At 28.9% G+C, this 26,405-nt stretch overlaps 2 protein-coding genes and 1 pseudogene across 11 annotated transcripts; 2 read left to right on the top strand and 1 right to left on the bottom strand.

Annotated features, from left to right (window-relative positions):
• Window positions 1-42: 42 nt before the first annotated feature.
• On the bottom strand, window positions 43-2,885 carry LOC145202402 (homeobox protein Hox-C6a-like). The gene is made up of 2 exons (XM_080075332.2): window positions 1,468-2,885; window positions 43-938 (listed from the first exon to the last, which is right to left on the bottom strand). The coding sequence occupies exons 1-2, from the start codon at window positions 1,865-1,867 to the stop codon at window positions 625-627; spliced, it is 714 nt and encodes a 237-aa protein (XP_079931458.2). The 5' UTR covers window positions 1,868-2,885; the 3' UTR covers window positions 43-624.
• Window positions 2,886-5,006: 2,121 nt separating this feature from the next.
• Window positions 5,007-23,281, top strand: LOC145202054 (metal transporter CNNM2-like). 10 transcript variants are annotated; one of them, XM_090081268.1, is made up of 6 exons: window positions 5,007-5,218; window positions 6,911-7,101; window positions 9,932-10,057; window positions 10,155-11,084; window positions 21,904-22,047; window positions 22,141-23,281. In XM_090081268.1, the coding sequence occupies exons 4-6, from the start codon at window positions 10,160-10,162 to the stop codon at window positions 22,713-22,715; spliced, it is 1,644 nt and encodes a 547-aa protein (XP_089937394.1). In that variant the 5' UTR covers window positions 5,007-5,218; window positions 6,911-7,101; window positions 9,932-10,057; window positions 10,155-10,159; the 3' UTR covers window positions 22,716-23,281. The 10 variants fall into 10 exon arrangements, 7 of the variants coding, with proteins under 7 accessions (XP_089937394.1, XP_089937391.1, XP_079931060.2 ...); XM_090081267.1 differs by lacking the exon at window positions 5,007-5,218 and adding an exon at window positions 6,634-6,791; XM_090081265.1 differs by having other exon boundaries at window positions 5,077-5,218; window positions 9,932-11,084.
• On the top strand, window positions 23,161-26,405 carry LOC149891124 (uncharacterized; annotated as a pseudogene).

Genomic DNA, 26,405 nt, shown 5'->3' with positions numbered 1-26,405 from the left:
GTTTCTGGGACTGTTTACTCACTCATCAACAAAGCATCAAACTGTTTTCAATTAATTTATTATTAATAATAGAGTATTTACAAAAAGCATACCAGATGCTTTCATGTTAGTTAAAACAAAAGAATAAAACAAAAATTTTTAAATAAATACAAAAAAAAAAAATTTAACAGCAAAAAAAATTGCTAACGGTAAACAAAAGTTCGTCTGATATATGATTTTTATATTAACTGGACAAAGCGATAGAAGTATAAGAAAACTATAGTTTTTGCTCTAAGTGCGGCTAACGCTAAGATCAGATATCGAAAGTTACAGTAAAGCTGATATTTGATTTTCATTTAATTGGACAAAGCAATAGAAGTATAAGAAAACTACAGTTTTTGTTCTAAGTGTGGCTAACATTTACAGTAAAGTTACAGTAAGTTACAAAGTTACAGAGTTACAGTAAAGCTGGTAATTAATTTTTATTTAATTGGACAAAGCCATAGAAGTATAAAAAAACTACAGTTTTTGTTCTAAGTGTTCCACACTATAGGAAAACAACAGTTTTTGTACTAAGTGTTCCACACTTAGAACAAAAACTGTAGTTTTCAAATAATTCTATTGCTTTGTCCAATTAAATAAAAATCAAATATCAGCTTTACTGTAACTGTCGATATCTGATCTTAAAATTTCGTCAAATTGTAAAGTTTCAGCATCTTCATGAGAAGATTCACCAGTTTTTTCTCTTTTCGCTTCTTTCTTAAATTTCATGCGTCTGTTTTGAAACCAAATCTTTATTTGTCTTTCAGACAAATTGAGTTGCTTTGCTAACTCTGTACGACGTTCTTTTTTGAGAAAATGGTTGAAATGAAAGTCCTTTTCCAGTTCAACAAGTTGGTGTCGGGAGTATGTCATTCGCTTTCGTTTCGTATCAATTTCTCGACAAAGCCACGGAACGGCTAAAAAAAAAAACAGAACAGTAAAATCAGAAAGTTACATCACCACAACATTGTGTTGTTCAGTGCGGTCAGGATGAGAATAAAACTACTTTCCCTTTATGTGGTGACCATTAGTTTTCTTTTCCAACTTCCTACTTATCAAAACTGAATTGTTTCCAAAAATATTTGGTAAATGTTAAGTTAACAAGGCGTATTTTAAATGTGCGATCTTTTGAAATACATAAACATTGAGACTATGGTAAAGTTACTTCAAATCGCTTTAAATTGAAGTTTTCAGGTACTAGGATTAGTTTAATTACTAGGTTAGGTTAAGTCAAACTTTAAACATTAAAAGTTCAAAATAAATATCATTTTTTCCAAACCCCGTGTATTCTACCTCAGCTTTAAACAAATTACGACGCTGAGCTTTACGCATATCATCCAATTTGTTAGAAAAAAAAAAGAAAAGTTATGACCATTTCATTAAAGAATAAGAAATTATATATCTTATATAAAGATATGAAAATGCTAAAGTAATCAACTTTGTTACCGTTTACAGAAGATTGACCTATGCCAGCATAAGTATATCCAGAATTTAATCCTCCGTATCCATAAATATAGCTGGGCAAAGTTTGAGTAGATTGTCCGTAAGCCCATTGATTGTAGTCCAGGTGAGGTCCACCAACTGATAAAGATGGATTGTAGTACCCAGAAAGATTACCTGATTGTGTTATCGGAGTAAGAGACGAGTTTGGAAAGTAGGAGGGAATAGTTTCGTAGGGTGATGTTATAGAACTTGTTTCTGATGATTCTGACGACGTCAAGTAAGATTTCGTTAAAGAAATGGTTGAATCTAATGCGCTGTCTGCGTAACGAATTTCTGGACGATGCACGTTGGTACTTTCATTGAACAAGCGATAAGCGGTTCTTGTCGGTTCGTATTGTTGCATGTTAGATAATAAATTAAGTCAAATGATTGTGATAAGTTTTAAGCCAATATTAAGCAATAAAATGGTTATACGATAATAAAAAATATATATTAATGTAGATGTCTAATTCCTGCTTATAAATATAATGTTGCAAAGGAATGTTTTCGCACAATTTATACCAATCAATGAATATCGACGCAAATTCTTTGTGAACAAAAGAAAATCTCGTTGCGCATGCGTACTTATATTGGCTTTCTGGATCATTTTTTAAATTAATTTTAATTGCATGTTGTAATTTGCCTAAATTAAAAAACCACCATCCTGGTTACAAGCCGTGTTGCTTTTTTTTATAAAATTTTGAGGGCGGCTTTATCGGTTAAATTAGACCTGGTTACAGTAATACATCGTGTTTTAAAATTTGGACGTTGATTTTAATTATTTCGAAAATATTACAACAATAAAATGAACAACATCATCAACAAAAAAATTAACACGACTCAATTTTTTCAGATAGTACGCATTTTTTTGACAAATTTTATCTCCGGAAATCCAAGAACTCGTGCAGCATAAACCCATTAACAACTAATAGTATTTTTATTTTGTTTTTCTTTCGTAAGCGTTATTCCGATTGCATTTCGTTGTTTGTTCACACAAATATCAAAATAGCAAAAAAGTTCTTCAAAGGTATTGCAAAGGCAATGGTCTTCATAACTTTAAAGTTATAAAGATCTTCATAACTTTAAAAAAGTTTAAGAACTAAGGTGCTTTGTATCTTCATTATGCATTTTAGGTCTACTTTATACAATCAGTATTATTCATAAAAAAAAAAAATCCGACTGAAATGTGACAGTAAGAGAAATAGTAAATAAGTAATTAGTAAAATAAAACTTTCGACTAAGCTTTAGAAAATATTAAAAATGCGAGTTAAGGACGATTTTACGCTACCTCAATTAGATTGAATCTAGTTAACTGTTATCCAAAATCCCTACATAGTGTCAGCTACACAAGCTTAAAGAGTATTTATGAAAAGTTAATGAATGCGCAATGAAATTAAATTCGGTAATACAAATTAAAATGATATAACGCAGCACCGCGATCGCATTTCAAAAGAATTTAATTATTTGAAATAAGAAACAACGACTTAGATGCGCGCGTATTTTAAGTATTCAGAACTACGCAATTATGAAAAAGAAATGACACAAAAAAAGTTATCGTTTGAACGGCGTTAACTGCTGTAGCAGTTTGAGCTAACGAAAAAGATGAAAACTTTTATAGAGGTCTCTTGATGAAAATTTGAAAAACAGTTTCATATTGATCGAACATTTTGAAAAATTGACAAAAACATAAAATGTAATTATTTGCTTACAACTTTGTAATAATAAAGCGAGCAACAACATAAAAAAGCTTTCTAATTACAGCTTTATTTTTGCTTACTCTTAATATGGAGAAGAAAAGATGTTTTGGGCAGTTTAACAAGTTTTAAATTTCTTGCTCATTTTCATCTCTCAGTTCATCCTCATACCTCCGCTATGCCTTTCCCCCAATCCTTTGCTCCTCTAGCTTCTTTACATTACAGCCGTATTTTTATTTTACACCCTACAACCACTTGTTTTGTGCTTAAAGATTTTTATTTGACTGAAGTTTATTTACAGTTGAGGAAGAAAAGAAAAATAAAGTTATGAAAATGACATAAAAAATTGTTCTTAAAAAGTTCACTTATGATTTTTTTTAAAAAAAAGCCATTAGAACTTCTTCTAAAATGATTTTTTTTAATTAGGTCAGTCGCTAGATTTATTTGCACGCCTAATTGCGGAGTTAGAGCTAACTGTTTATCTCTAAGCATAACAGTACTGTTATAGATTATGCGCGAGTTTAATCTTTTTATACACATTTTAATCCAGTTAAATTTTATAAGTTTTATTTTATGAGATAGTTGATCGTTCATTAGATATATTTTCCCGGAATAAAGAGTCGTTTAAGTAATTAAGTGGACGGGGCGCTTGTAACAAAGCCTGATAAGTTTTGGTCGTAATTGCACACTACCTCGGATTTTGACGTAATTTGTATCCATTTCAGTTTTTTTTATTCATATTTTCTGAAATACGCCAAGGTCCCACGGGTTATAATTTTTTTTTTTAATGTAGCGCAACCACATTTTCAATTATTGTAGTAATTGTTATTGACTAAAGATTCAACTGGTAATAATAAAATTCAGGTTTGATTATTTTGATGACAGTATTTGCGTGCCGTGCAATTAATTTACTGATTTGTAAGCGCAGTGCCTGAGCATTTTTGTTATATGGGTAAGGTAACTAGGATGTTGGCTCAAATCTTCTTAAAGTTAAAATAGCGCCATTGAGTGGAGCTATAAACAGATACATTAGATGCCTGTATGCATTGTTGTCAGTCTGATTTAACAAGGTCATTGACAGCTCGACAATCTTTATAAACTGACTTAATGCAAAAAATCAGGAGTTAAAGTTATAGTAACCTTAATACATAAAATAATATTCAAAAGATATGTTGCCCAACACCTTAAATTATTTTATGACAAAAAATTGCTGAAATCCTTAACAAACGTTAATGTATCAAAAATAACAAAAAAAAAAAGCAAAAAAAAAACAACATCAACTTTGAATTGCTCATTCTATATTTTTATAAGAAAGATATTCTGCCTTTTTTTTTTAAAAAAAAAACACACGCTTTTTTGAAGTAAATTTATAGTTAGTCTTAGTAACAATAATAGTTACTAATAAAAATTAGTCTATATATATGGTCACCTATACATATGGTTATCTTTACATATGATTATTTTTACAATGATGACCATCGTATGATTAGATGATAAATAAGTGTGCACAGCAGCTTAAACCTTTTTTTAATTTCTCAACCATCATTTATAGAAATGTTAGAGAAATTTTTTATAAAAAAAAAGGTTGCTGTTGTACTAAAATATGCACCGATAATTCTAAGAGAACAGCGATCATCTTGAAGTCATCAATAATTTGCAAAAAATAATTTAAAATTAGTTTACAAGAGAAATGTAAATTAGTTAGAAAAATTTGAAAAAAAAAAAATCACGACAGGAATCCATTAAAAGTTTGAAAAATATTTAAAATTTATCTATGGCGCATATTCAGTATTGTCTCTTGAGTAAAGCCTTTGCAAAAGTATTCGGGCATGTTTTACTCATCGCGCCCAAAGCATTCTCCGTTTAAAATCTTTTCATAAGTTGAACGACTGATTTGTACGTTAAAGTAAAGAATCCGTGCATAAAGAGCGTGCGAAATAATTGAAATAATTGAAATTTATCTTCTTCTGGACAGTTTGGTTTAAAGTTTAATCAACTAAAGTTTTTGTTTGAAGAAAAGGGTATAGTTTATTTTTTCATTCAGTTTAACAACCAAACTGTTTTTTTTTAGATTTATGGATTTATTATTTTCAACTTTGGCAGTAGTAGAAATCAACGATGCGGTGCATATTTGAAGTGATTAAGACAGCAGCTTATGTTTTATTTATTTTTAATAAATCCGATTAACTAGATTATTTAGAAAATGATCTGAGAGCTTTGAAATTGTGTTGCGAGAATTGGTTCATAAATGTGTTCACTTAGCAGATTGTTTCATTGCTTTTACTCCAGAAGGTAATGATTATAACATTAGCCCGTGACATGCAACTCTTTCTATTTAAAGGCTATTTATCACGTGGAAAACACATCGACGTTGTCGGCAGACGATGTCCGTGTTGAAATTGAAAGAGTGCTACAAATCATAATAACATTTGATTCATAAAAAAATATATATAACTTCAGATATTATTATCTACAACTTCAAAAGCTTGATTATGTTTCAAAATCCAAACATCTCAGTCCGTTTTCGTTTCATTAACAGTCTAAATACTTGGTATTTACTTGTGTATTTTTTAAAGTTTTTTTTTGATATTATTATTATTTCGCAGTAGAAACTTCTTTAAATTGCGAGCGTTAAAATCACCGGTCAAAAGCAAGCTTCCGTTGCGTTGAAATCACCAGTCAAAAGCAAGCTTTGAAATCCTTTGTCAAACGCAAAAAAAACAGTCCTTACTTAACGATTGCTTGCAACATAATTTATAACACAAGTAAATTTTCCAGTAAGTTGATAGATTACATAAGCTGTTAGAACAAAATTAAAGGAACTCATGAAATATTTACAATTTAAAAAAGCCATACTCATGAATAACGCAATATTATCCATAAATTTAAAATTGGGGAGAAAAACGTTTGATGCTGTTATTTTTAATAATAATTAGGGGCTTTCTTTCCTTTTTGGGAATAATACAGCTGTGACGAAAATTATTATTTCATATATAAAAATATAAACCTCTTTATTTAAAATCTTTCAAAAACCGACAGCGGTAAAAACGAAAAAATAAAATCATAAATACGAAATTTTGATCGTTATTTTGTATTAAAATTCGAAAACAAGAAGTAGTTTCAAGGATTGAAAGCAAGCTTTTGATCAGTAAAAAATGCAAGAATTAACAATTGTGCTTTAAAATGCACTTGAATAACTTATTCAAAGAGCAACAGTTAAACAAAACAAATTTGGTGTCGGAAATACCAAGTGCACCTCCCGTATGAGATATAAAACGCATGCTTTCTACTTTTCTCACAAAAAGTGACTAAATTTTTTTATTAGAAAATAATAGCATTTGTGCTAAAATATTCCATTACTAGAATATATATTTTTGCTGTTTTTTTATTTTTTACATTTTATGTTAAAAACTGTAAATTGTTTTGCCTAACTAAGTTTGCAGGCGGCGGATGTCGTTTAAACATGCGATACTTTCCATTCCACACGGACTTTTGTTTGCGTCATTTAAATTCAAGTTTTGTTATTAAAGAGAGCAGTTTATAAAAGACGCGATCGAGAGTAGAAATGGTCGCGCTGATATTAATAAAAAACCGGTATAATGTGCTGTCATTTTCATTTTTCATTTTATTTTCTGGATTTGCTTTTGCTGATCTCTTTAATATCAATAGTATAGCGCTTTATGAATCATCAGAATATGCTTATGTTGATCAAGGTGTTCTTCATGTTAATCCAAAGACAACTCTCAAACTAATAATATTTGGTACCGATTTGAAATCATTTTCCTTGTCTTTCTCGGATGTTACAAAAAAGAAAAACGAAAATTGTGACGATGATCGATTTACTCAACCTGCTACGATTTCCTCTAAAGATGGAAAGACTGCTATATTTTCTCAAAATTTTGATGTAAGTACAAATTTAATTTTTTAATGGATGTCAGTATAGAATGTATCTAGCTACCTAGTGTGTTAAGCTATATGTATGTAGTTTACTATTTTATATCTTTTCTTATGAATTTCTTCTAAAATACACAGCTAGCTTAAATTTTGTTGAGTAAGTCAATAAAATCAAATTAGGCTTTTAGATAAAATTTGGTATTTAGTAATATGTGCTTGTTAGTTAAATATAATTATCATAATTTTCATACCCTGATAAGCCTAATATATTTTTGCAAATTATTGATATAGAAAATCACTTGTAATTTTTATGGAATAAAACCATACTCTCTATTTTATAATTAAATTGGAGGAAAATTTTACCAAATTGTTACAATTTTAATTTTAAATTCAATGGTTTTAAATAGCAGTATATTTAAGGAATACCTATAGTATAGTCTATTAAACTTGATATATCTAGTAACTTATTGCTAACTAAGATTTTTCTGTTGGCTACCAATCACAAGTTATTCAAAATAAATTCTATTTATTGCTAACTAATAGAGAAATTTTACCTATTTGTCTTTTGAAAGTTTTAAATCTTCTATTATCAATAAAAATATTTCAGGAGAAATATTTTGGATTTTTTTATTCTTAAGTTTGTATTGTTGTAATGTGTCAATAAAGTTATTTAAAAAAAAAAAATTAGAGTATTTTATACAAATAGTTTATCAACAGATTTTAAGATAGCTGTAATACTTTTACTTACAAAATTACTTATTTCATAATAAACTAGCAATTATTTTTTGTTTGTTAAAAAAGTTTTAAATTTTCCATTATTATTTTTTAATTTCCATGCAATTTATGTACAGTTTTTTTTTTTCTTTTATAAAAAAAAAACATTTTGATTTCTAAAGATATGTTTTTTTAAAGCTAGTTATTATAATTAAACCTGTTGTTAAAGCTAATACAATTGTTTTTTTGTTTTTTTTTTTGTTTTTTACTCTGACATTGTTTTTTTTTAATGAGAGTCATTAACTTATTCTAATATGTTTGCATACTCTGGACTATTTATGGTTTAATAAAAAGATAATTTATTCTAAGCCTTCAACCAATAGAAATTTGTTACTGTTTATATAATTTAATATTTTTTTTTTTTTTTTTTATAAATCAATTCATTAAAGAATTTTTTTCTATTCTTTGTGTTGCTGTATGATAAATTGGTTTCTTTAAGAAAAAGGTTTACTATAAGTTTTATATTTGTTTAGTTGTAAACTCATTTATATAACTAGTGCAGTTTATACTTTTCAAATAAAAATAAAACTATTTAAAAATGTTTAATTTGTTATATTCATTTTACTGTATTACTTGTTTGCAGATTTGTGAAGATATTTTAAAATATGTATCAGTTGTCCGGTAATTTTTATAGGTATTATCTAGAAACTACATTGTACTTATTGATCAAATCAAAGAAAAATAACATTTCTTATAAGGAATCTATTTTGAGAAAGTTCTTGACATCTGTAAAATTGACAAGTTGCTAATGAATTAATGGATCAGACCAAATGATTTCTTTTCAGCTCTATTATCTTTTTAAGTATTATTTAATTTACTTTGTCTTTCCCAGGTAACTGACTCTCAGTTCTTTCTATGAAAAGAGTTAAACAGCTTAACATTATCCTAATCACTGTGAAAGAGAAAGGTTCAAGTTTTTCTGCATGTGAAGCAGGCAAGTGTTGGAGTTTTGGTTGCAGAAAGATGGGTGAAGTTATAGAATTTATTTCTCCCTTTTCACATGTGCAGTTTTCCAAACATTCTTTCAACCTATGAAAACTGTTGAATTTATATATAAGACTTCACCAAAAGAAAATGTTTAAAAATAATTGAGTTTTAAAGAATTTAATTAATTGAAATAATATTTACTCAGTATTATTTTATATATGCATTTATCTTATATTTGTTGTAATAAATATTCTTATTTGTTCCTTGTATACTTTAGTTTATAAAAGTAAAGTGTTATGTTATTCAACACAGTAAAAGTGTTTAGAAAGAAGTTCTACTAAAAGTATTTGGTATATAATAAATAGTGAAATGAAATAAACAAAGCAGTAAACTGAATGAAAAAATGTGGTTGAATGTTAAATTAAATAGTTAAGTGTGCAGAATTTAACAAGATACTAGAGTATATAAATATATATGTAAAATTTTGATTTACTTTACACTAAGTAATGCATTATAGTTTAAAAACAGTTTGCTTTTTTGAACTAACAGTTTAGGATAAAGATTAAATAAGGTTAAATGTAACTTATGAAACTGTCAAATACCATAATCTTGTCAGGAGTTTTGTCAAGATTCCAAGTTTTTTACATTCACTATCTTCTGTGACATAAAAAAAGAAAAAAATTTAAATGTAAATATGTAAAATTTTACTAAAACACAGAAATTTAAATGGTTTAGAAAATGGTATCATTTTGACATTTTGTTTTCTTTTATTTTGAGTTACGTATTTTTTTGAAAAATGTTTGTTAGACTTATGATTTGGTAAAATTGCAACTCTGAGTTTTGAAAATACTTTAGCATTAAAGTGTAAAAGATTCTTTGAAATCAAAAAGTTAGCTTTAAAAAAAATGATGTTTGGTTTAAATATTAATACTTTAAACCTAAGTTATAAGTGTATATTTGACATTTAATGCAGCATCTAAAAAGGTTTTAACCTTCTTTAAATGGTTATTTGCTTTTGAAATCAAAACCTTTTAATCTTCATTCCCTTGGTGAAAAGCCACTCATCATCCCTTTTTTTAAATACTTTAAAATTTTTATTAGGTATAGAGCAAGTAATTATTTTTTTTGTCTTCTTATAGAAATATTCTGATGTTATTCTTTACCCGTGTGTAAAACCGGATATCAATCAAAACAAGTCAAAAACAGAGAACAATACTCACATTGGTTGGGTTCATCAGGGTAGTGATGACTATGTGAAAATCAAGGTATTAAAAAGCTCATTTGACCTTCCTTTATGGTTCAAGATCGTTTTATCAACTGTACTTATGATGCTTTCTGCAATGTTCTCAGGATTAAATTTAGGATTGATGTCATTTGATATAAATGAGCTGAAGATTATAAGTACAAGCAGTTCAACACAAAATCAAAAGTATGCTAAAAAAATTATACCTGTGCGACGTCATGGAAACTTCTTACTTTGCACGCTACTGCTTGGAAACACCTTAGTTAACTCCACATTTACTATAATATTAGACAGTCTTACAAGTGGTATTGTGGCTGTTATTGGCTCTACATTAGGGATTGTCATTTTTGGGGAAATTATCCCACAAAGTATATGTTCTCGATTTGGGCTTGCTGTTGGTGCTTATACAATATATTTGACAAAGTTGTTCATGATAATTACATTTCCTGTTTCATTCCCAGTAAGCAAAATTCTTGACTGCATTCTAGGCAAGGAGCTTGGTAATGTATACAACAAGCAGCAATTGCTAGAGATGTTGAAGCTGCAACACGAATACGACGATTTAGAACAAGACGAAGTGGGTATTATTTCTGGTGCTCTAAAATACAGAGAGAAGAAGGTCTGTCAAGTGATGACAGCTTTGGAGGACTGTTTCATGCTGGATGAAGAAGCTGTTTTAGATTTTAAAACAATGTCATCCATAGTTCGGTCTGGATACAGTCGCATTCCCATCTTTTCTACTCAGAGATCAAATATTGTAGCTGTTTTGCTTGTAAAGGATCTGGCGTTTGTAGATCCAGATGACTGCATCCCTTTACTGAGTGTTATTAAATTTTATAACCACCCAGTGCACAAAGTGTTTGATGATACAACACTTGGCTCTATCCTTGAAGAATTTAAAAAAGGCACAACACATATTTCTATTGTTATGAAAGTCAACAATGATGGAGAAGGTGATCCATTTTATGAATGCATCGGTATTGTTACTTTAGAAGATATTATAGAAGAAATTATACAAGCAGAAATTGTGGATGAAACTGATGTATATGGTAAGGTATATGTGTTATTTAGTTCTATTTTTAATTTATTTTTTTTCAACACAATGCTGTTAGGCTTTCTTAATTCTTTTTTTTTTTTAACCTATTTTTAAAGAATCTCTTTTTAATGTTGACTATTTAACTCAGATGTTGTTATTTTACAACTCAATAAACTCGTTAAGTTATCTGATTTCATTGTAATTGTTAAAGCAGAATTAGTTTTGTTATTATAGATAAGAATCCCTGATATAATTTTTGTTTTATCAAATATTTTATCTAGATGCAAAATTGCTTTTAAAAGTTATGAATTATATTCAAACCTTTTCAAAAAGTGTCTTTGTATTTATAACTTAGAAAATTATCAGCCATTAGGCTGATAAATATAAAATTCATTTTGTTGACTGTTTCATTTTTCTTTTTTGTTCTTGCTACATTGCTTTTGGTCAATAGTTTTTTAACCAAAGTAATGTTAATATTCAAAAAGGATCTTTTTTAAGATTAGTTCACTTTTATAGTGAAAATATACACACACAAAAAAAGGATATCAATGAACCAAAAATTGTCAACTTGGTGATTGCTCACTTTCCATCAAATATTTTAAAATATATTTAAAGTTATTTAACAATTTAATTACTATCGTTAAAACTTTTGTTTTTTGGTACATTTAAAAATATTTATTTAAAAAGTTAGAAAGTCATTTTAAAAAATTTATGGATTTAGTTACTAATCAATAGTAACTAAATCCATAAATTTTTTAAAATTCGATATCTAAGAATATCAAATTTCAAGAATATTCAAGAATATCAAATCTCATGTGCTTTATGTTATAACGTAAGTTTTTTTACCCTAAAATGAAATCTTATAACGTTTTAACAGTATTCAAATTTTTAAATCTTTTTGTCTGAGAAATTTTGGGAAATATTTTTGACTGAAATAACAAAATTTCAAAAAGTAAAAGAATATATTTAGCTGCTGTGGCAGGTGCAAATCTTTATCATCTTCTTGCAATAGAAAATATTTATCATCCTCTTGCAATAGCTTTACATGTGTTTTTAGCAAACTTAATATTGCTCTTTTTTGTCTATTGTGTTATCAATTTTTAATGCAGTTAGTTGGCTACTAGCAGTTATTGGCAGTTAGTTGCAGTTAGTTGTAAAATCAATTTTTAATGCAGTTAGTTGGCTACTCTTTCTTATGCAAAGAAATATGCTTCATTAATAATTTTTTAACTTTTTTTTTAACTTCATGTTAAGCTAGCATTAGATTATAGTCTACACTTTTCTAATCTTAATATAATGACTAACTACTTAATAAAACATTTAAGTTTACCAGGTCTTGTTACTGCAATCAATACATCATTAATGTAAGTTGATATATAAATATCTTTATTGTCCTACCAGCCATGTTACCAAAGAAAAAAATATACTAATCTTTCTTTAACTTTGCTGCTTTGGTTTCATCAGGTAAATCTTTGGTAGCATTAGAATATTGCATGATTTTAATGCTATCTTTATGTTTAAATGTAAACTGAGCAAGGTCTGTTAATTACACGATAACCCGAGCACCTAAAACAATGATCGAATTGGTTAATGGGCAAAGACAGTTAAGGAATCGAAATCGATAAATTATCGGGTACCCCTTTATTGAATTATTTAATACCCGAAAACCCAAACCCGGTTTTTGGCTTAAATGAAACAAGTTAAAAGATGTCAAAATTAATGCAGTTTTTGTACCAAAACTTAACTTTCTAACCACATTAGTTGCCTTAGTCATCATAGAAATAAAACACCGGCAAGTATAGTATTTTCATCTTTGAATTTTTGCCTACCACTGATTACGAAATATTTAAAATTTGGAAATGTAGAGTTTGTTTTCATGAACTTTTTAGCGTGAATTAAATTGAAAGAAATCGGAACCAAGGTTTAAAAAATCATTTTCTATAAATTCTTTGCATTCTTCAATATCATTTATGTCCAAAACTTAAATTGCATCAACAAGTGCTTCCTAGATGTCATCATCCGGCTCTTTATTTGGAGTTGATAAGTTGATAAGCTGCTCTTGGTGAAGAGCAACCTATCAGCCTTCAGAGGATCCATGCAATTTGTTCCCTTTGTGACGTGCAGCGCTGAACAAGCGCTCTGAGGATGCTAAACTTCCAGTAATGCTCAGGATGGAAAAGGCAGTCTTGGAAAGAATTGGATAGACGTTCCGTTTTGCCAACCATAACTGCAATGGCTTTCCCATCCATGCAGAATCTCCCGCAAGATCCTTTTCCAAATTGTGAGTGTCAAAGGCTGTCGTCGACAGAGAATGGTTCATTCTCGGAGTCGTCTTCCCATTCATTTTTGCCGAACAATTTTGATAAGAACTCCTTGACAGCTTCTTTAAAAACCTTAACCTAATTCTGACGATTGAATTTAGTTTCTTTGAACTTTGTTTTCAAGAACTTAGTTTGAAAAAGATAAAGGAGAATTTAAAAAGAGTTAGAGTTTTATGGGCAGAAAGACTCTCTCTCCTACACATGCACACACACACACACGCGCGCACACATCAAACTCGCGCATATTATCCTGGTTGAAAAGAGAATCTATTGTGAGTATTCTGCCTTCCCCCCTCACCCTGGAGCTTCTCTCATGAGAGATTGAGAGATTTTAAGTAACTTTAAGCGATTTACAGCGATAATTGGAGCTTTTAAGTAACCTATCGATTTACAGAAATTTTAAGTAACTAACACAATCTATTTGATAATAAGTGATATTTGCTACAAATCGCTGATTTGAAGCAAATATCACTTATTATCAAAACTGCTAGCGGCCATCATTATCATTGATTACCAAAATTTTAAAATTACAACCTGACATAATTTCAAAAAAACGGAAAAGGAAACAATTCTGAAAACACACGATGCTTTGCAATCGCTTTTACTGGATTCAGTTAACCTTAGATTTGTTCGTAGCAACCAATCAAAGTCTAACATTTCAAATAAAGGGTAATTTTGCTTATCAGATTGCACGAATTGCATGACGCAATATATAAAATTTTGTTTAACTGCCAAAATGCCAAGTGAAAATACGATTATTGTAGTAATATTCCTCTCTCGGTAATTTTGTTAGAAATATCAATTATTTTTAAATAAAATGGACCTTTTTCACAAAATAACCTACAACAAAACCGTTCGGGTAATTTATTTTTAACGAAAAGTCTTCGTAGAGCGCAATTCGCTCTACATAGCCATAAGCTACTCAGACCGCAATATTGTACACGCATGCGCAATTATTTTATTATAACAGTGTGATTTATATTTCACAATAAAGCTGGTTGGATAGGCGGTTAGGGTTAGGGTAAGGGATAGGGTTATGGTTAGGGTTAACATCAACAAGATTTAGCGCATGCGTACAAAGTATTGCGTTCCGAGTAGCATATGGCTGCACAGAGCGCATTGCTCTTCAAGTAGCAACGGCCTTTTTTTAACGGGTAATCGGGTTCGGGTACCAATAGGATCTATAACTTTCGAGTACCGATAAACTAAGTTAACCGAAGAATCGAGTCAGGTCGGGTATGAAAAATCTCAACTACCCGATCTTATCGGCGTTATCGGTTAACACCTGTTCAGGTAATCGGGGTCCGATAAAATTTATTTAGGTTCCTATCGGTTATTTAATAAAACCAATTTAATATCAAAATTTAATTATTCTTTTTTAAGTATACTTATAACAGTCTAAAATGTGAGAGATTTTTCAAAAGGAGTCCAAATTTTTTTTAGAGAAAAAATAATTTTGTGACGATACTGTATTTCAAATGACTTAATATTTGTTGATAAATTTATTTGGATAGAATCAACAAATTCCTAGAGCACTCCTAATATTTTGACCATTTTTTCATTGGTAGATGATAAGTGAAGACCCCCTCTGGGATTTCATTTTTTTGTGAAAATTTAAAGTTCATTATGCGTGTTAATTAAAAAAGTAATTAAAAAAGTAAAAACTACTAAATGTTGTTTGATGTTAGAATTAAGTTTCAATGCAGACTGGGCTGGCGCCATTATTCTTCTAAATGTTAAGAGACATTTTTAATTGTTTTCAGCCTCAGTTCAAACGTTCTGCTGATAAGATTTCATGATTTTAAAAAAATATAAATTTAAAAGCTTGAATTTCAACAGTCATCAGTGAAGTTGTACTTAAAGCTTTCCAGCTCTAAGAGAAAAGTTTAAGCTCACAAAAATGCTCAATAAAGTTAATTAGACTGAAAAATTGCCTCAAAATTTTTTAAACAATAAAAAATGTCTAAAATATAAATCATTAAATTATTGAATTGTAAATTGTCTTAAATCAAAATTAGACCTTACCCCTACCTCTATTTACCTTTTGAGCTAGTTTACTGATACCCCTTTCCCTTTTGGCAGAAATGTCAATGTCATTTTTGTTAAACTCATCAATTTCATCCTGCATTACTTCCTCAAAATTCAGAAGAACACAGGTGTAGAAGAAAGAAATTTTCAAACAACGCAAAACAGAGTTTTTGTTCTGGGGTGAATAAGTGTCAGTAAATAAATGTCTAATTTTTCTTAAACAGTTTTCAAATTAGTTAAGTAATTGAAAAATAGAAGACACTTTATTAGATCCTCTACCACTCTGAGTTTCCAATCAGGTTTAAATAGAGGTTATCTTCATTTTGCCTTTAGTTTTATGTCAATTGTTCTTCGTATCAACTTTTTTTGTGTTTCAAGAACAAAAGAACTAAAAGAACAAACATCTGTTTTCAGGTTTCCAAATTCAATATTGAAGATTGTAAAAAATCGCTTTTAAATTTAGAAAATGAAGTATCCATATTGTTTTTAAAAAGCTTCCAGCTTTTTCACATTTTTACAACATTTTTAGTTCAGATGGAAGATATACTCTAGCACTCTCCCATAATGTAAAGACATTCTTTATATTAATTAATGAAATCCACTATTAAGTTGATGATTTCTTTATCACCTGCAGTTTGTCTAAAGCCTCCGTACTTTTCAGATGTTAGAGACCTGTTTTTGAAGAAGCTTTTTGCGGTCTTTTTATTCCAACATGTAATGGCAAAAAATGTTTTTTTACAAACTGGAACTGTTTTACAACTCCTGTCAGCAATACTATAGTTTTATGTTTTTATAAAAAATGATTTTTTATTTTTTGACTTGTCTTTTTTGCTTGAGTTGACTTAACAAACTTCAGAAGAAAGCTTCCTGTTTAACTTTTAATTCTTCATTGAAAAGCTTCTTAAAAAAACCTGAAAAAAGTTTAGTATGTAAAGATGGGTATAAAAAACAAATATTTCTACTTTTGTTTCATAATATTATTTTGGGAACTATTAATTGATCTTTAGAAGAAAAAAAAAATTTTTAAATGGATTGATTGAAACTCACAGCTAATGATATTAATAATCCTGAACAACAAATAACTTGTGTAATTCTAACTGAGCTCACCTATATTATTAAGGTTGCCAAGATTACCTGTTTTTATCTGCTGTTGTTGTGTCTACAAGTGATAACAGGTATTTTCCAAAAGACAAATATCTCCGGTGCTTTTTCTCTTCTATTTTGCCTATTTTCAATCTTTTCTTACTTTTTCCAGGGGTTAAAGAGCAAGAAAATGTTTCCAATTCTGAATCTATTATTTGTTTAGAAGGCATTTTGAGGGTGAGTTTGTTACAGAAGTAGCTACTGCGCAAGTGTTAACCTGTGTTTTTGTTGTACTTTTTTCTGATACTTTATCCTCTTGTAAAAACTTCATGAGTTTAGTTTTGAAAATATAGTGGATTTAATGCATGCTGGCATGGTTAGACTTGTGCCATTTCCATTATGGAATTTAAAAGTAACCAATAACTCCAGCAAAATTTGACTTAAGCTCCTTTTGAAAAAATGCTTTTCAATTTGAAAAAAAAATTCTTTTAGGTTGTTTTTTTATCTTATTTAATTTGTTTCAATTCATGACAGTATTTATTTATTTATTTTTCAAACTTTCAAATTTTTCTGACTATAATTTCATTCAGCTATTAAAATCTAATTACTGATTGGTCATTTTGCAATAATAATCTGTCAAACATTTTTCCATCTGAAACTGGAAAATCTTGTAAAGTTATAAAATTGTAAGATTTGCTTGTAAAACTCTATCCATGATCATTATTTACTATCTTATCTATTTATTACTATCGTATCTAGCTGCAGTAGTTCTCTGGTTTTTATGCATCCTGTTTGTTATAAAAATGATTTTTTTTATTATAGTGTTAATGTTGAGAGCTTTTTAATGATAAAGAAAGGAATAAATAATGGTTAAAATACAAGCATGTAGAGATATGAAAATAAACTGAAAATAATTGTTTTTGGATAAAGATACAGGAAATGTACACAGAGACTGAATTTGATAAAGGACACACAAAAATACAAATAGCAAAGTTAAAGAATCAAGGTATAAAATGTTGAGTTGATAGATGATGCTTTGAAAAGCTTTAAAATCCAGCTTTTTAGCAAAGTTGTAAACAACTAGTTGAAGAAAAGGAATTGGGAAGTATAGAATGCTCATTAAATAGGGAAGAATTAGAAATAGCAAGATCAAAATCATGTAAAAGCCAAAGTTTCCCAAAAAGGAAAAATTTCTCAAAAAAAAATGTTTCTTTTTACAAATTGGCAATATATACATGAACTTGGAAAAGTGCATTCCAAGATTATATATTGCCAATTTGTAAAAAGAAAATTTACAATAAGTCAAGGTGTGTAGAAAATGTAGATCAGAAGACCATTTTTTGTCAGAGATTTTACTCTTTTAGATAGTCCTGACAAACCTGGGAGAACAACTTGTTGTAGAGAAGATACTAAAGGAAATGTATGGGGTCATTCCTGTAATCAGAATTTCTGTATTCAATGTAGAAAATAGTTTTATTCTTAGTTTAAATTTGCAATAAAAAATTATTTCCACCAAGAAAAAATTTTGTTTCTGCAAGAGAAAGCTCAAGATGTCTGCAGATGACAGAAGTGTAAAAACTTTAATTATTGTTATTAGCTTTAAATAAAATTGAATTTACTTTAATCGAATTGAATACATTCTTTCAGGATTTAACTTTAAATTATATAAATTCTAACAAATTCATTGAAAAGACTGGATGTTGTATTAAAGATGCCTGTTGTGTGATTCACTGACTTTTCTAAAATGGCTTCAGCCAAATTTGATAACTTAAAAAAAAGATCAGTTTGCTTCAGAAAATGGTTGAGAAAATAAAAACAAGGTATAATTAGTTGATTTGACGGAAGCTTAAATGAACATATCACTGATACATTTGAAATGCTTTAAAATCCATCTCTTTAGCATATACTGCCAATTTTCTGAGTGTCCCAGAAATTTCTGATGAAACATGTATTAGGAATATTTCAAAAATTCTATATAATTCAAAAATATAGGGTCTAAAATTCTGTCCATGACAAAACAAACTTTTTGAACTTGTGCATTGTGCACTGAGTATACGTGTCTTTTTACAAAGTTACACTTTGTTTTTATATAAATATATACTTTTCAAATCAGACAATTTTTCAGCAAAAGAAAAGTAATATGTCAATCAAAGCATATGCAATGTCCAATGTATTCTCAATTCAGTCCCATATGTTTTGGGGTTTCTGAAGTTAAACATTGTTCTTTTTGACAATGTGGATAGTTTGATAATATCTCTTTTATGCTTATTTTTCAAAGAGTGGATCCACACTAGAGTACATTTCTTACATAGGGTTCCATAATGATTCCTCATTTGGTTGTCAGCTTTTTTCTGACACCAATTTCACCAGAAAGTAATTTACTTCGTTCAGCTATATACTGGTATAATTCATCTGTTAAACTCAATTCAATCTTATTTTTATAATGTTTAAGATAAAATTAAAAACCAACTTTTAAACATATCTCTGTTATCAAACTAATTTTAATTCTGTAAGAATTTAATGATGAAATTTGAAGAATGTTTCTTATATTCTATTAATAGATTGTTTTCTATAATGTTGTCATTTTTGGTATAGTCAGACTTTTTATGAACCCTATTCCATTTGGATTACTTTATTAAGGATAACTTTCACATTTGGAATTATATTGAAGTAAAAATAAATTTGCCTATGCCTGATACATTCAGCCTTCTGCTTTTAAATGTAACATATGGGCAATTCTGTAAGACTTTCTTTGCTTTCCTTTTTCAGTCAAAATTAAATAACCTAAATTTGATGTTTTGTTTCAGGTGATAAAAGCATCACAGCTTAGTCATGGCCTATACTATAAAACTATAGTAATGAAGTTTTATTCAAGAATTGATTTTGACAAAATTTAATTCGTTCACTTTTTCCCAATGATAAGGGTAAAAAAGAATTGAAAAACCATTCATTTTTACCCTTATCATTGGGGAAAAGTGAACGAATTAAATTTTGATAACAATTTTATTGGATGGTGCTACGCATAACTAGACTACATGGTTTTTTTTTTAATTCTTTAGTTATTATAGTCATCATATTGTTTTTCATGAGTACTAGATTTTACAATATAGACCAGATGATAGCTAATAAATTGACTATTCTAAAAATCAAAAGAGTGTATGGCAAAATTTGGAATTTTTAAGATTTTTAAACTAGAAATGCAACGTTTGAGTTGTTTCATTGTTAGAAACAGATATGCCATACTTTTTCATGCAAAAAAATTCTTAAACACTTTTTTCTAAATACAAACCCAAGATTTACTACTAGAAGCATTAACATCATGTGTTATTTTAAGTTAGCAATTAGCATTTTGTGTTATTTTGGGTTTGGCAATTAGCACCATGTGGTATTTTGATTTGGCAATTAGCATCGTGTTATTTTGAGTTGGTAAATTAGCACCATTTGTTATTTTGATTTGGCAATCTTTCTTCCAAAACTCTGCAACACTATTTGCACCTCTTGATATATTTGTCATTTTTTTTAAATGTTGCACTTGAAGAATTTCATCTGAAGCTTCACTGAAGTCAACCTTAGATTTTATTCATTGCTTTGACTTTTTGACCTCATCATCCTCCTTTAGTTTATCAAGCACCTTAGATGCATTTAAAAAAACTGGTTTTAACTCTTGGAATGTTGACTCTTGGTTTTTTTATGTGTCAACATGGTGGCATTGTAAAACATTTTTCAAATTGTCTTCAAATCTTTCTGTAAAGTGTTGTAATTGCTCTTCAGTGTAGTTGTTGTTTGTGTTTGATGAATGTACGCACAAGTCAAGCACAAGTTTTCTTTTACTCTTACCCCAATTTACTCTATGACTTGTAAATGTTTTGTTCTACATCAAAATTTATTTAGATTTATGATTGTTTCTTATAAGAATAGATCTGTGAGTTTGAAGTGAAAGAACCAAAGAAAGATTTTGTCTGTTTTTCATAATCACATTACTCAACAGCAGAAAAATGATCTATTAAATTGATTTTTTTGTTTTCAATTTGCATCTCACATGGACATTGATCCTTTTAGCATCAAGCAGCAGATATATGGTTTACAAATACAGATAAATAGATTTAAACACACCTTTAAAGTTTTATATCCAGAATTTTGCAGATTAACTGTTGTCTTTTATGATCAATATTTGCTCACATAATATCCAAAATAACAGTTCTTAAAAGTTTTAACTACTGTTTTTTTATTTAAATTTTTTAATTGTCATTAAAGTATTTAAAATTTTCTAGTTTTACTTGTTTCTCATCTGTAATCACCCCAAAGACAAGTGCTGAAAGATAGTATAGAAAAATAGAAATCTAAATTGCTGAGAAACAAAACGAACAAAGAAACTCAGAAAATGTGAAAAAACATGCAGCAACAGCTTTTTAAGTGAAGAGTCAGATGACCACCTATTTGTAAGTAAGCAGTCAAAAAGAAAAATGTTAGTGAAGGTTTAAAAAAGCATTACCACAAACAAATAAACAGAGGTATAAAAACAGCAAACAACCTAGTAGAAGTGTTAAAGCAGCAAACAAGCATGTAGAACTATAAACTTATCAATTCACTCAGCAAAGAAAGATAGTTATTTGGAAAAAGTTCCATACCAATATATGATTTCCGAAGAAACAATCAAGCTGTTAAATCAATTTTAAAAAGATTTTTACTCTTCATCAAAAAAAAGATATCTAAAGAAAACATAGAACGTTCCGTTAGAAAAAGGAAATTCTTTGACTTAAGGTAATAATAAAATATAGTTATAAAATCAATCTCAAGAGCCTTACATGTGCACTACTATAAGAGTAATAATGTGTTATGCAAAGGTTTATTTTAAAATTTCGATCAAAGTATGTTCATAGGCACTAGTGTGAAATTATGAGTGAATCAAGACAGGTTTTGTGAAATTCCCCTTCATTAGAAGGTTGTAAGGAAGAATATAGCAAAGTAGTTTTTTGTTCAGAGTACTTTGTTCATGGCGTCCTAAAAATAGAGAACGTTTATTTTATAAAAGTTATTTTTAAGTCAAAAATTTTTATGCAGATAAAGACTTTTTTTTATTAAATAAGTCTCAGAAATTTAACTTTAAAATGTACAAAGAAAAATAAGAGAGAGTTTTTGTTATTAAGTTTGGAAAAGTTCTGAAATATTTCAAAATAGAGAACAGTTCATACTCATAATATATTCCGGCTAAAGCAGAAAATATTGATAAAAACGATAAATCGCGATTTTTGATGAGCGGTGTTCAAGCTTCATTACAAATGGAATGGCGTTTACACGGAATATTTATAAAATCATGTATTATAATTCCAATCTATATTTATAATACCACACATTTAAAAATTTATTTAACTTTAGTTTTATATACAATTCTATTTTTAGTTGACAATGTATCCGGGAAAAAAGTTCAACGCAAAAAACACCAGTTAAACCACGATTTCTCGTTGTTCTTACCTAACCCAGGAGAAACCAAGACTAAGATCAGTCCACAGCTTGCTTTTGCTATTTATCAATATTTAAGCACATGTTCGTTTTTTATTTCATAATTTAACTTTTATAAATTTTAGATTTTTCAATTATACGCCTTCATGAATTACTTAAATTTTTTATCATTTTTAGCTGTTAACGTGTTTGGCCAAGATCTGGTGTCGAAAAATGTGCTTAAGAAAATTATTCAGCTTCCTGGTGTCATTGAAGAGAAAGTTGTTGAATATGAAAAAGAAAAAATTGATGTTTATTTGTACCAAAAAGGAAAGCCGTGTGATTATTTTTCTCTCATACTCCAAGGTCGAGTTGAAGTGACTGTTGGTGATGAAAACATAGTGTTTGAAGGGGGTCCGTTTACAGTATTCGGAGTTAAAGCTCTCACATGTGAAAGTAACCAACAGTTCATACCTGACTATTCTGTAAGAGTTGTTGGTAATGTTCAGTTTCTTAAAGTTAATAGTTTGCTATACAGATCGTCTCTTAAAGCAACTAAGTTAGAACGGGAAAACCGAGTATCAGATATCCTTCTGGAGTATGAAGAGATTCATAGTTCGAGTGTCCCTAAAATATTAAATGATTCTGAAAATAACCAGGATATCCCAACAAAAAAGGAAGCAATCGATGATGAAACAATAAATCTTGATTTTTCACATGTAAAAACCCCATTGCTTAGTGATGTGGAAAATTTTTGCGAATCCAAACTTTAAAAGCTATTAGTTCTTGTAGATTTTTAATGTCTTTTGTAGGTTAATGCATTGCATGGTAAAATTTTTACTTAATATCAATTACTTTGAAGTGCCTAATGATGATAGCGGTTATTTTTAGATATTTTTCGGAAAAAAAAGAAAAAAATTATTTATAACGTTTAGATTTTTAGGCGTCAAGCTGTGTATCAAATTATTATATTATCGTGTTTAGTTTTTATAAAACTCAGATGCGAAAAAATTTTCTGCTTCGCTTTTGATTTTTTTTTTTTTTTTTTTTTTTTTCATTTTTGTGAAATAATATATATTAGATGGGATCAAGATGTTTTCGTAATTTCCGTCACTCGAAAATACAACAGTATAAATTCTGGTTACTTGTTGTAAATTTTTGTTACTTATTGGCTAAATTAATTTTTTTTCCTCTGAGTTAGTCCAAAAGAAATAACAAATGGAGTTTCAAAAGCAAGTTAGCGTATTAGAAACGTTTTTAAACTATTATTTTGTTAATTATTTATTCCACGTTTTGTTTTTTAGTTTTATTTATTGAAAATATGAAAGAGTTTTAAAAACATTCGTAATTAAATTTTTTTTTTTTTTTTTTTTTTTTTTTTTGAGGCACTAACAATAAATCTAGGTTTAAATTCAGCAATTTCACTAACGCTATTAAAAAATTCATGTGTTGTAAATTCAAAACGAAGACTTCTTTTCCTATAAAACTAAAACTGCATGAAGTTTTCTCAAAATTATTGGGCTTTTTTTGATACCTTTTAGAAGCTGAGGAATTACTAAAAAAAAAAGTCAGAATTATGAACTTACGAAGGATTTGATATTGAGGACAAATTAAAGAAGGTTTTGGAATTAGAATAAGATCTACGCAAGAGACAATGACGTTAGAAACAAAATGAAAAATTTTGGAAGTTTTCAAACTCCCTATGAAAATAGTTACACCCATTCAAATTATATTTGAGAAATCGATATAAAATTATTACTTAAATTGATGCAAACGTTTTTATCAAACGGCAGGTTTGCTTCTTGCAATCAATGTTTCAAAAAGGTTTTACATCCACATGAAACACAACTGTTATGAGGTCTAACTTGAAAAGCATCCTCCCTGACCTGTTTCCTAAGCTTACAAAGAAAGAAATGAAAGCAGCCAAAGATGGAAAAAGAAATTGAAAAGACTGTCGCTGGTACCTCCAGTGCAAAGAAGACAAAGGCCTAGCGTCAGTATTACAAAGGTTTTCTAAGCAGGACCCAAAACTAAACTTGGACCTTACGTTTATTATTCCTTTTTTTTTTTTTTTTTTTTTTTTAAAAAAAAAAAGGAATGATTAACGTAATATATATACGTAATATATATATATATAATATATATTTTTCTACCAGCATAAGCCCACAAGTCTTTCCATGCTTGTTTCCAACAAGTTAAACGTATATATATATATATATATATATATATATATATATATATATATATATATATATATATATATATACCCTTTAACTTGTTGGAAACAAGCATGGAAAGACTTGTGGGCTTATGCTGGTAGAAAAATTGTAATGAAGGCTAAAAATATCTTCTCAAGCTTGTTTATAACCAGCTAAAAGACAATAAAAGTGTTAACACTTCAGTATACGGGACCCTTAACCTAAAACTTTAAGTAAAATGAAATTTGAAACATTTAAGCAGTTAAACAATTAAACTGTGAGAGAAATATTAAGTTGAAATTAAAATTTTCTAAAAGCTCTGTTTTTATGCAAGTAATAATGAATTGATGTTTTTATGCAAGTAGCAATAGATTGACGTGAGTATACCATGTGTCTTTAAGTTAACTTATATGCTATAGAAGACAATTAATTTGATCACTTTGGGGCAGATATTAAGCAATTGATAACTATAAAAGTTAGCCAATTATAAGGTTCAGAGACTGGAATTACCGAAAAACGGTTCCTTCGGTAAATTTCGGTTCCTAATTTGATAAGGAACCGATAACTTCGGTTCTTTTCGATTCCTTATTTTAGGCAAGATTCGAAATTTCGGTAAATTTCGATTCCTTATTTTAAGAAAGAATCGAAATTACGGTAAATTTCGATTCCGATTCTGATAAAGAACCGATAATTTTGGAATTGCTAAGAACCGCTAAGAACCGAAATTGGAATTTTGGTTCCAATTTCGGTTCTTAGCGGGAAATATCGCAAAAAATCAAAATTGCTACAAAGAATCGAAATTGTTACTAAGAATTGAAAAACTTGAATTTTTTTAATTTTTATTTTCAAAAATACAGTTGAAATACAGTTGAAAAATACAGTTATTCTAAATCACTATCAGTGAGATCAGTGACACTGTCCTTGCTGCCCTTACGACTACTACTAGCACTGCTATAAGCTACGCTAGTAGAACTATCACTAGGTTCAGTATTAAATAAATCTTTAGATGCATCATATATAGGGTTTTTTTTCATTGGTGATTTTTTCATTGGTGATTCAAGTACAAGTTTCCTTTTTTTAGCTCTTTGTAGTAGACTTTGAGACTGTGATTCATTTCAGAGACTGGAATTACCGAAAAACGGTTCCTTCGGTAAATTTCGGTTCCTAATTTGATAAGGAACCGATAACTTCGGTTCTTTTCGATTCCTTATTTTAGGCAAGATTCGAAATTTCGGTAAATTTCGATTCCGATTCTGATAAAGAACCGAAACCTTCTATTCCTTTCGATTCCCCGAAAAATACCGAAGAACCGAAGAACCGAAAAACCGTTTTTCGGGAACTTCAGACCTTAATAAGGTTGTTCGCCGTAAACAAAAACTTACGAAAATTTCGTATTTTTATCTTCCGTATTTCAAGTTGCTATTGCGGAAGTTGTTCTTGCGCAAATTCACCTTCCGTAATGCGTTATACGAAAATAATAAATAATAATTCCGTAATAACTTTTTACAAAAAGAAACTTGCGAAACAAATCATTTCGAAAGAATACTTGCGAAACAGTTCCTTACAGAAGGAGCGTTTCGGAATGTGCGCTTACGGAATAGGCTCGAAAAAATTATTTGTTAAAAATCTTTGGAGAGAAAATTGACAAACTTGAAGTGAAAATAGAGCAATTAAAAAACGAAAACATATTACTAAAAAATGAAATTGCTGCAATAAACAACGGGATGAACTTCCAAAACGAATACTACGAAAAAACCATAAAGGAAACAAACGAACTTAATGAAGAACTAAAAAATCAAATCAAAGAAAATAATAAAAGAACTTCAAGCGAAATTTTTATAGACAAAATTGCTGAATTAGAAGATCGCAGCAGGAGAAACAACTTGAGGTTTGAAGGTTTTGAAGAAAAAGAAAACGAATCATGGGAAGAAAGCGAGTCGAAAGTAAAATATTTTATTAAAGAAAAATTAAATATAAAACACGACATTCAAATAGAAAGAGCCCACAGAACTGGAAAAAAAAAAAGAATCTGGACATAAAAAGCGACGAACAATAGTTGTAAAGTTCCTAAACTATAAAGACAAAGAAAAAATATTGCAGCATTATAAACGACTAAAGCTTTGGAATGAACGTATATATCTCAACGACGACTATAGCGAAAGAACGATTGAAAAAAGAAAAATACTCTTTGCAAAAGCTAAAGAATTAAGATCCTCAGGTAAGTATGCAAAAGTTGTATATAATAAACTTATAACGCGCGATTAA

The sequence above is a fragment of the Hydra viridissima genome, unplaced genomic scaffold (assembly GCF_058129835.1).
Source record: "Hydra viridissima isolate aposymbiotic clone 2 unplaced genomic scaffold, HvirCarnegie_v1 scaffold_3, whole genome shotgun sequence".
In the NCBI taxonomy this organism is placed as follows: Eukaryota; Metazoa; Cnidaria; class Hydrozoa; order Anthoathecata; family Hydridae; genus Hydra; species Hydra viridissima.
The sequence above is the reverse complement of the archived record's forward strand: the minus strand, read 5'-3'. Positions and strand labels throughout refer to the sequence as shown.

What these genes read in the sequence shown, in the direction of transcription:
- LOC145202402 (XM_080075332.2), bottom strand. Translation starts at nt 1,867, where the DNA reads ATGCAACAATACGAACCGACAAGAACCGCTTATCGCTTGTTCAATGAA. An exon ending in AGGTCAATCTTCTGTAAACG is followed by an intron (nt 939 to 1,467) that starts GTAACAAAGTTG and finishes TTTTTTTTTTAG; the next exon opens with CCGTTCCGTGGCTTTGTCGA.
- LOC145202054 (XM_080074934.2), top strand. Translation starts at nt 6,763, where the DNA reads ATGGTCGCGCTGATATTAATAAAAAACCGGTATAATGTGCTGTCATTT. An exon ending in GGATGAAACTGATGTATATG is followed by an intron (nt 11,085 to 21,903) that starts GTAAGGTATATG and finishes TTCTATTTTTAG; the next exon opens with TTGACAATGTATCCGGGAAA. An exon ending in TTATCAATATTTAAGCACAT is followed by an intron (nt 22,048 to 22,140) that starts GTTCGTTTTTTA and finishes TATCATTTTTAG; the next exon opens with CTGTTAACGTGTTTGGCCAA.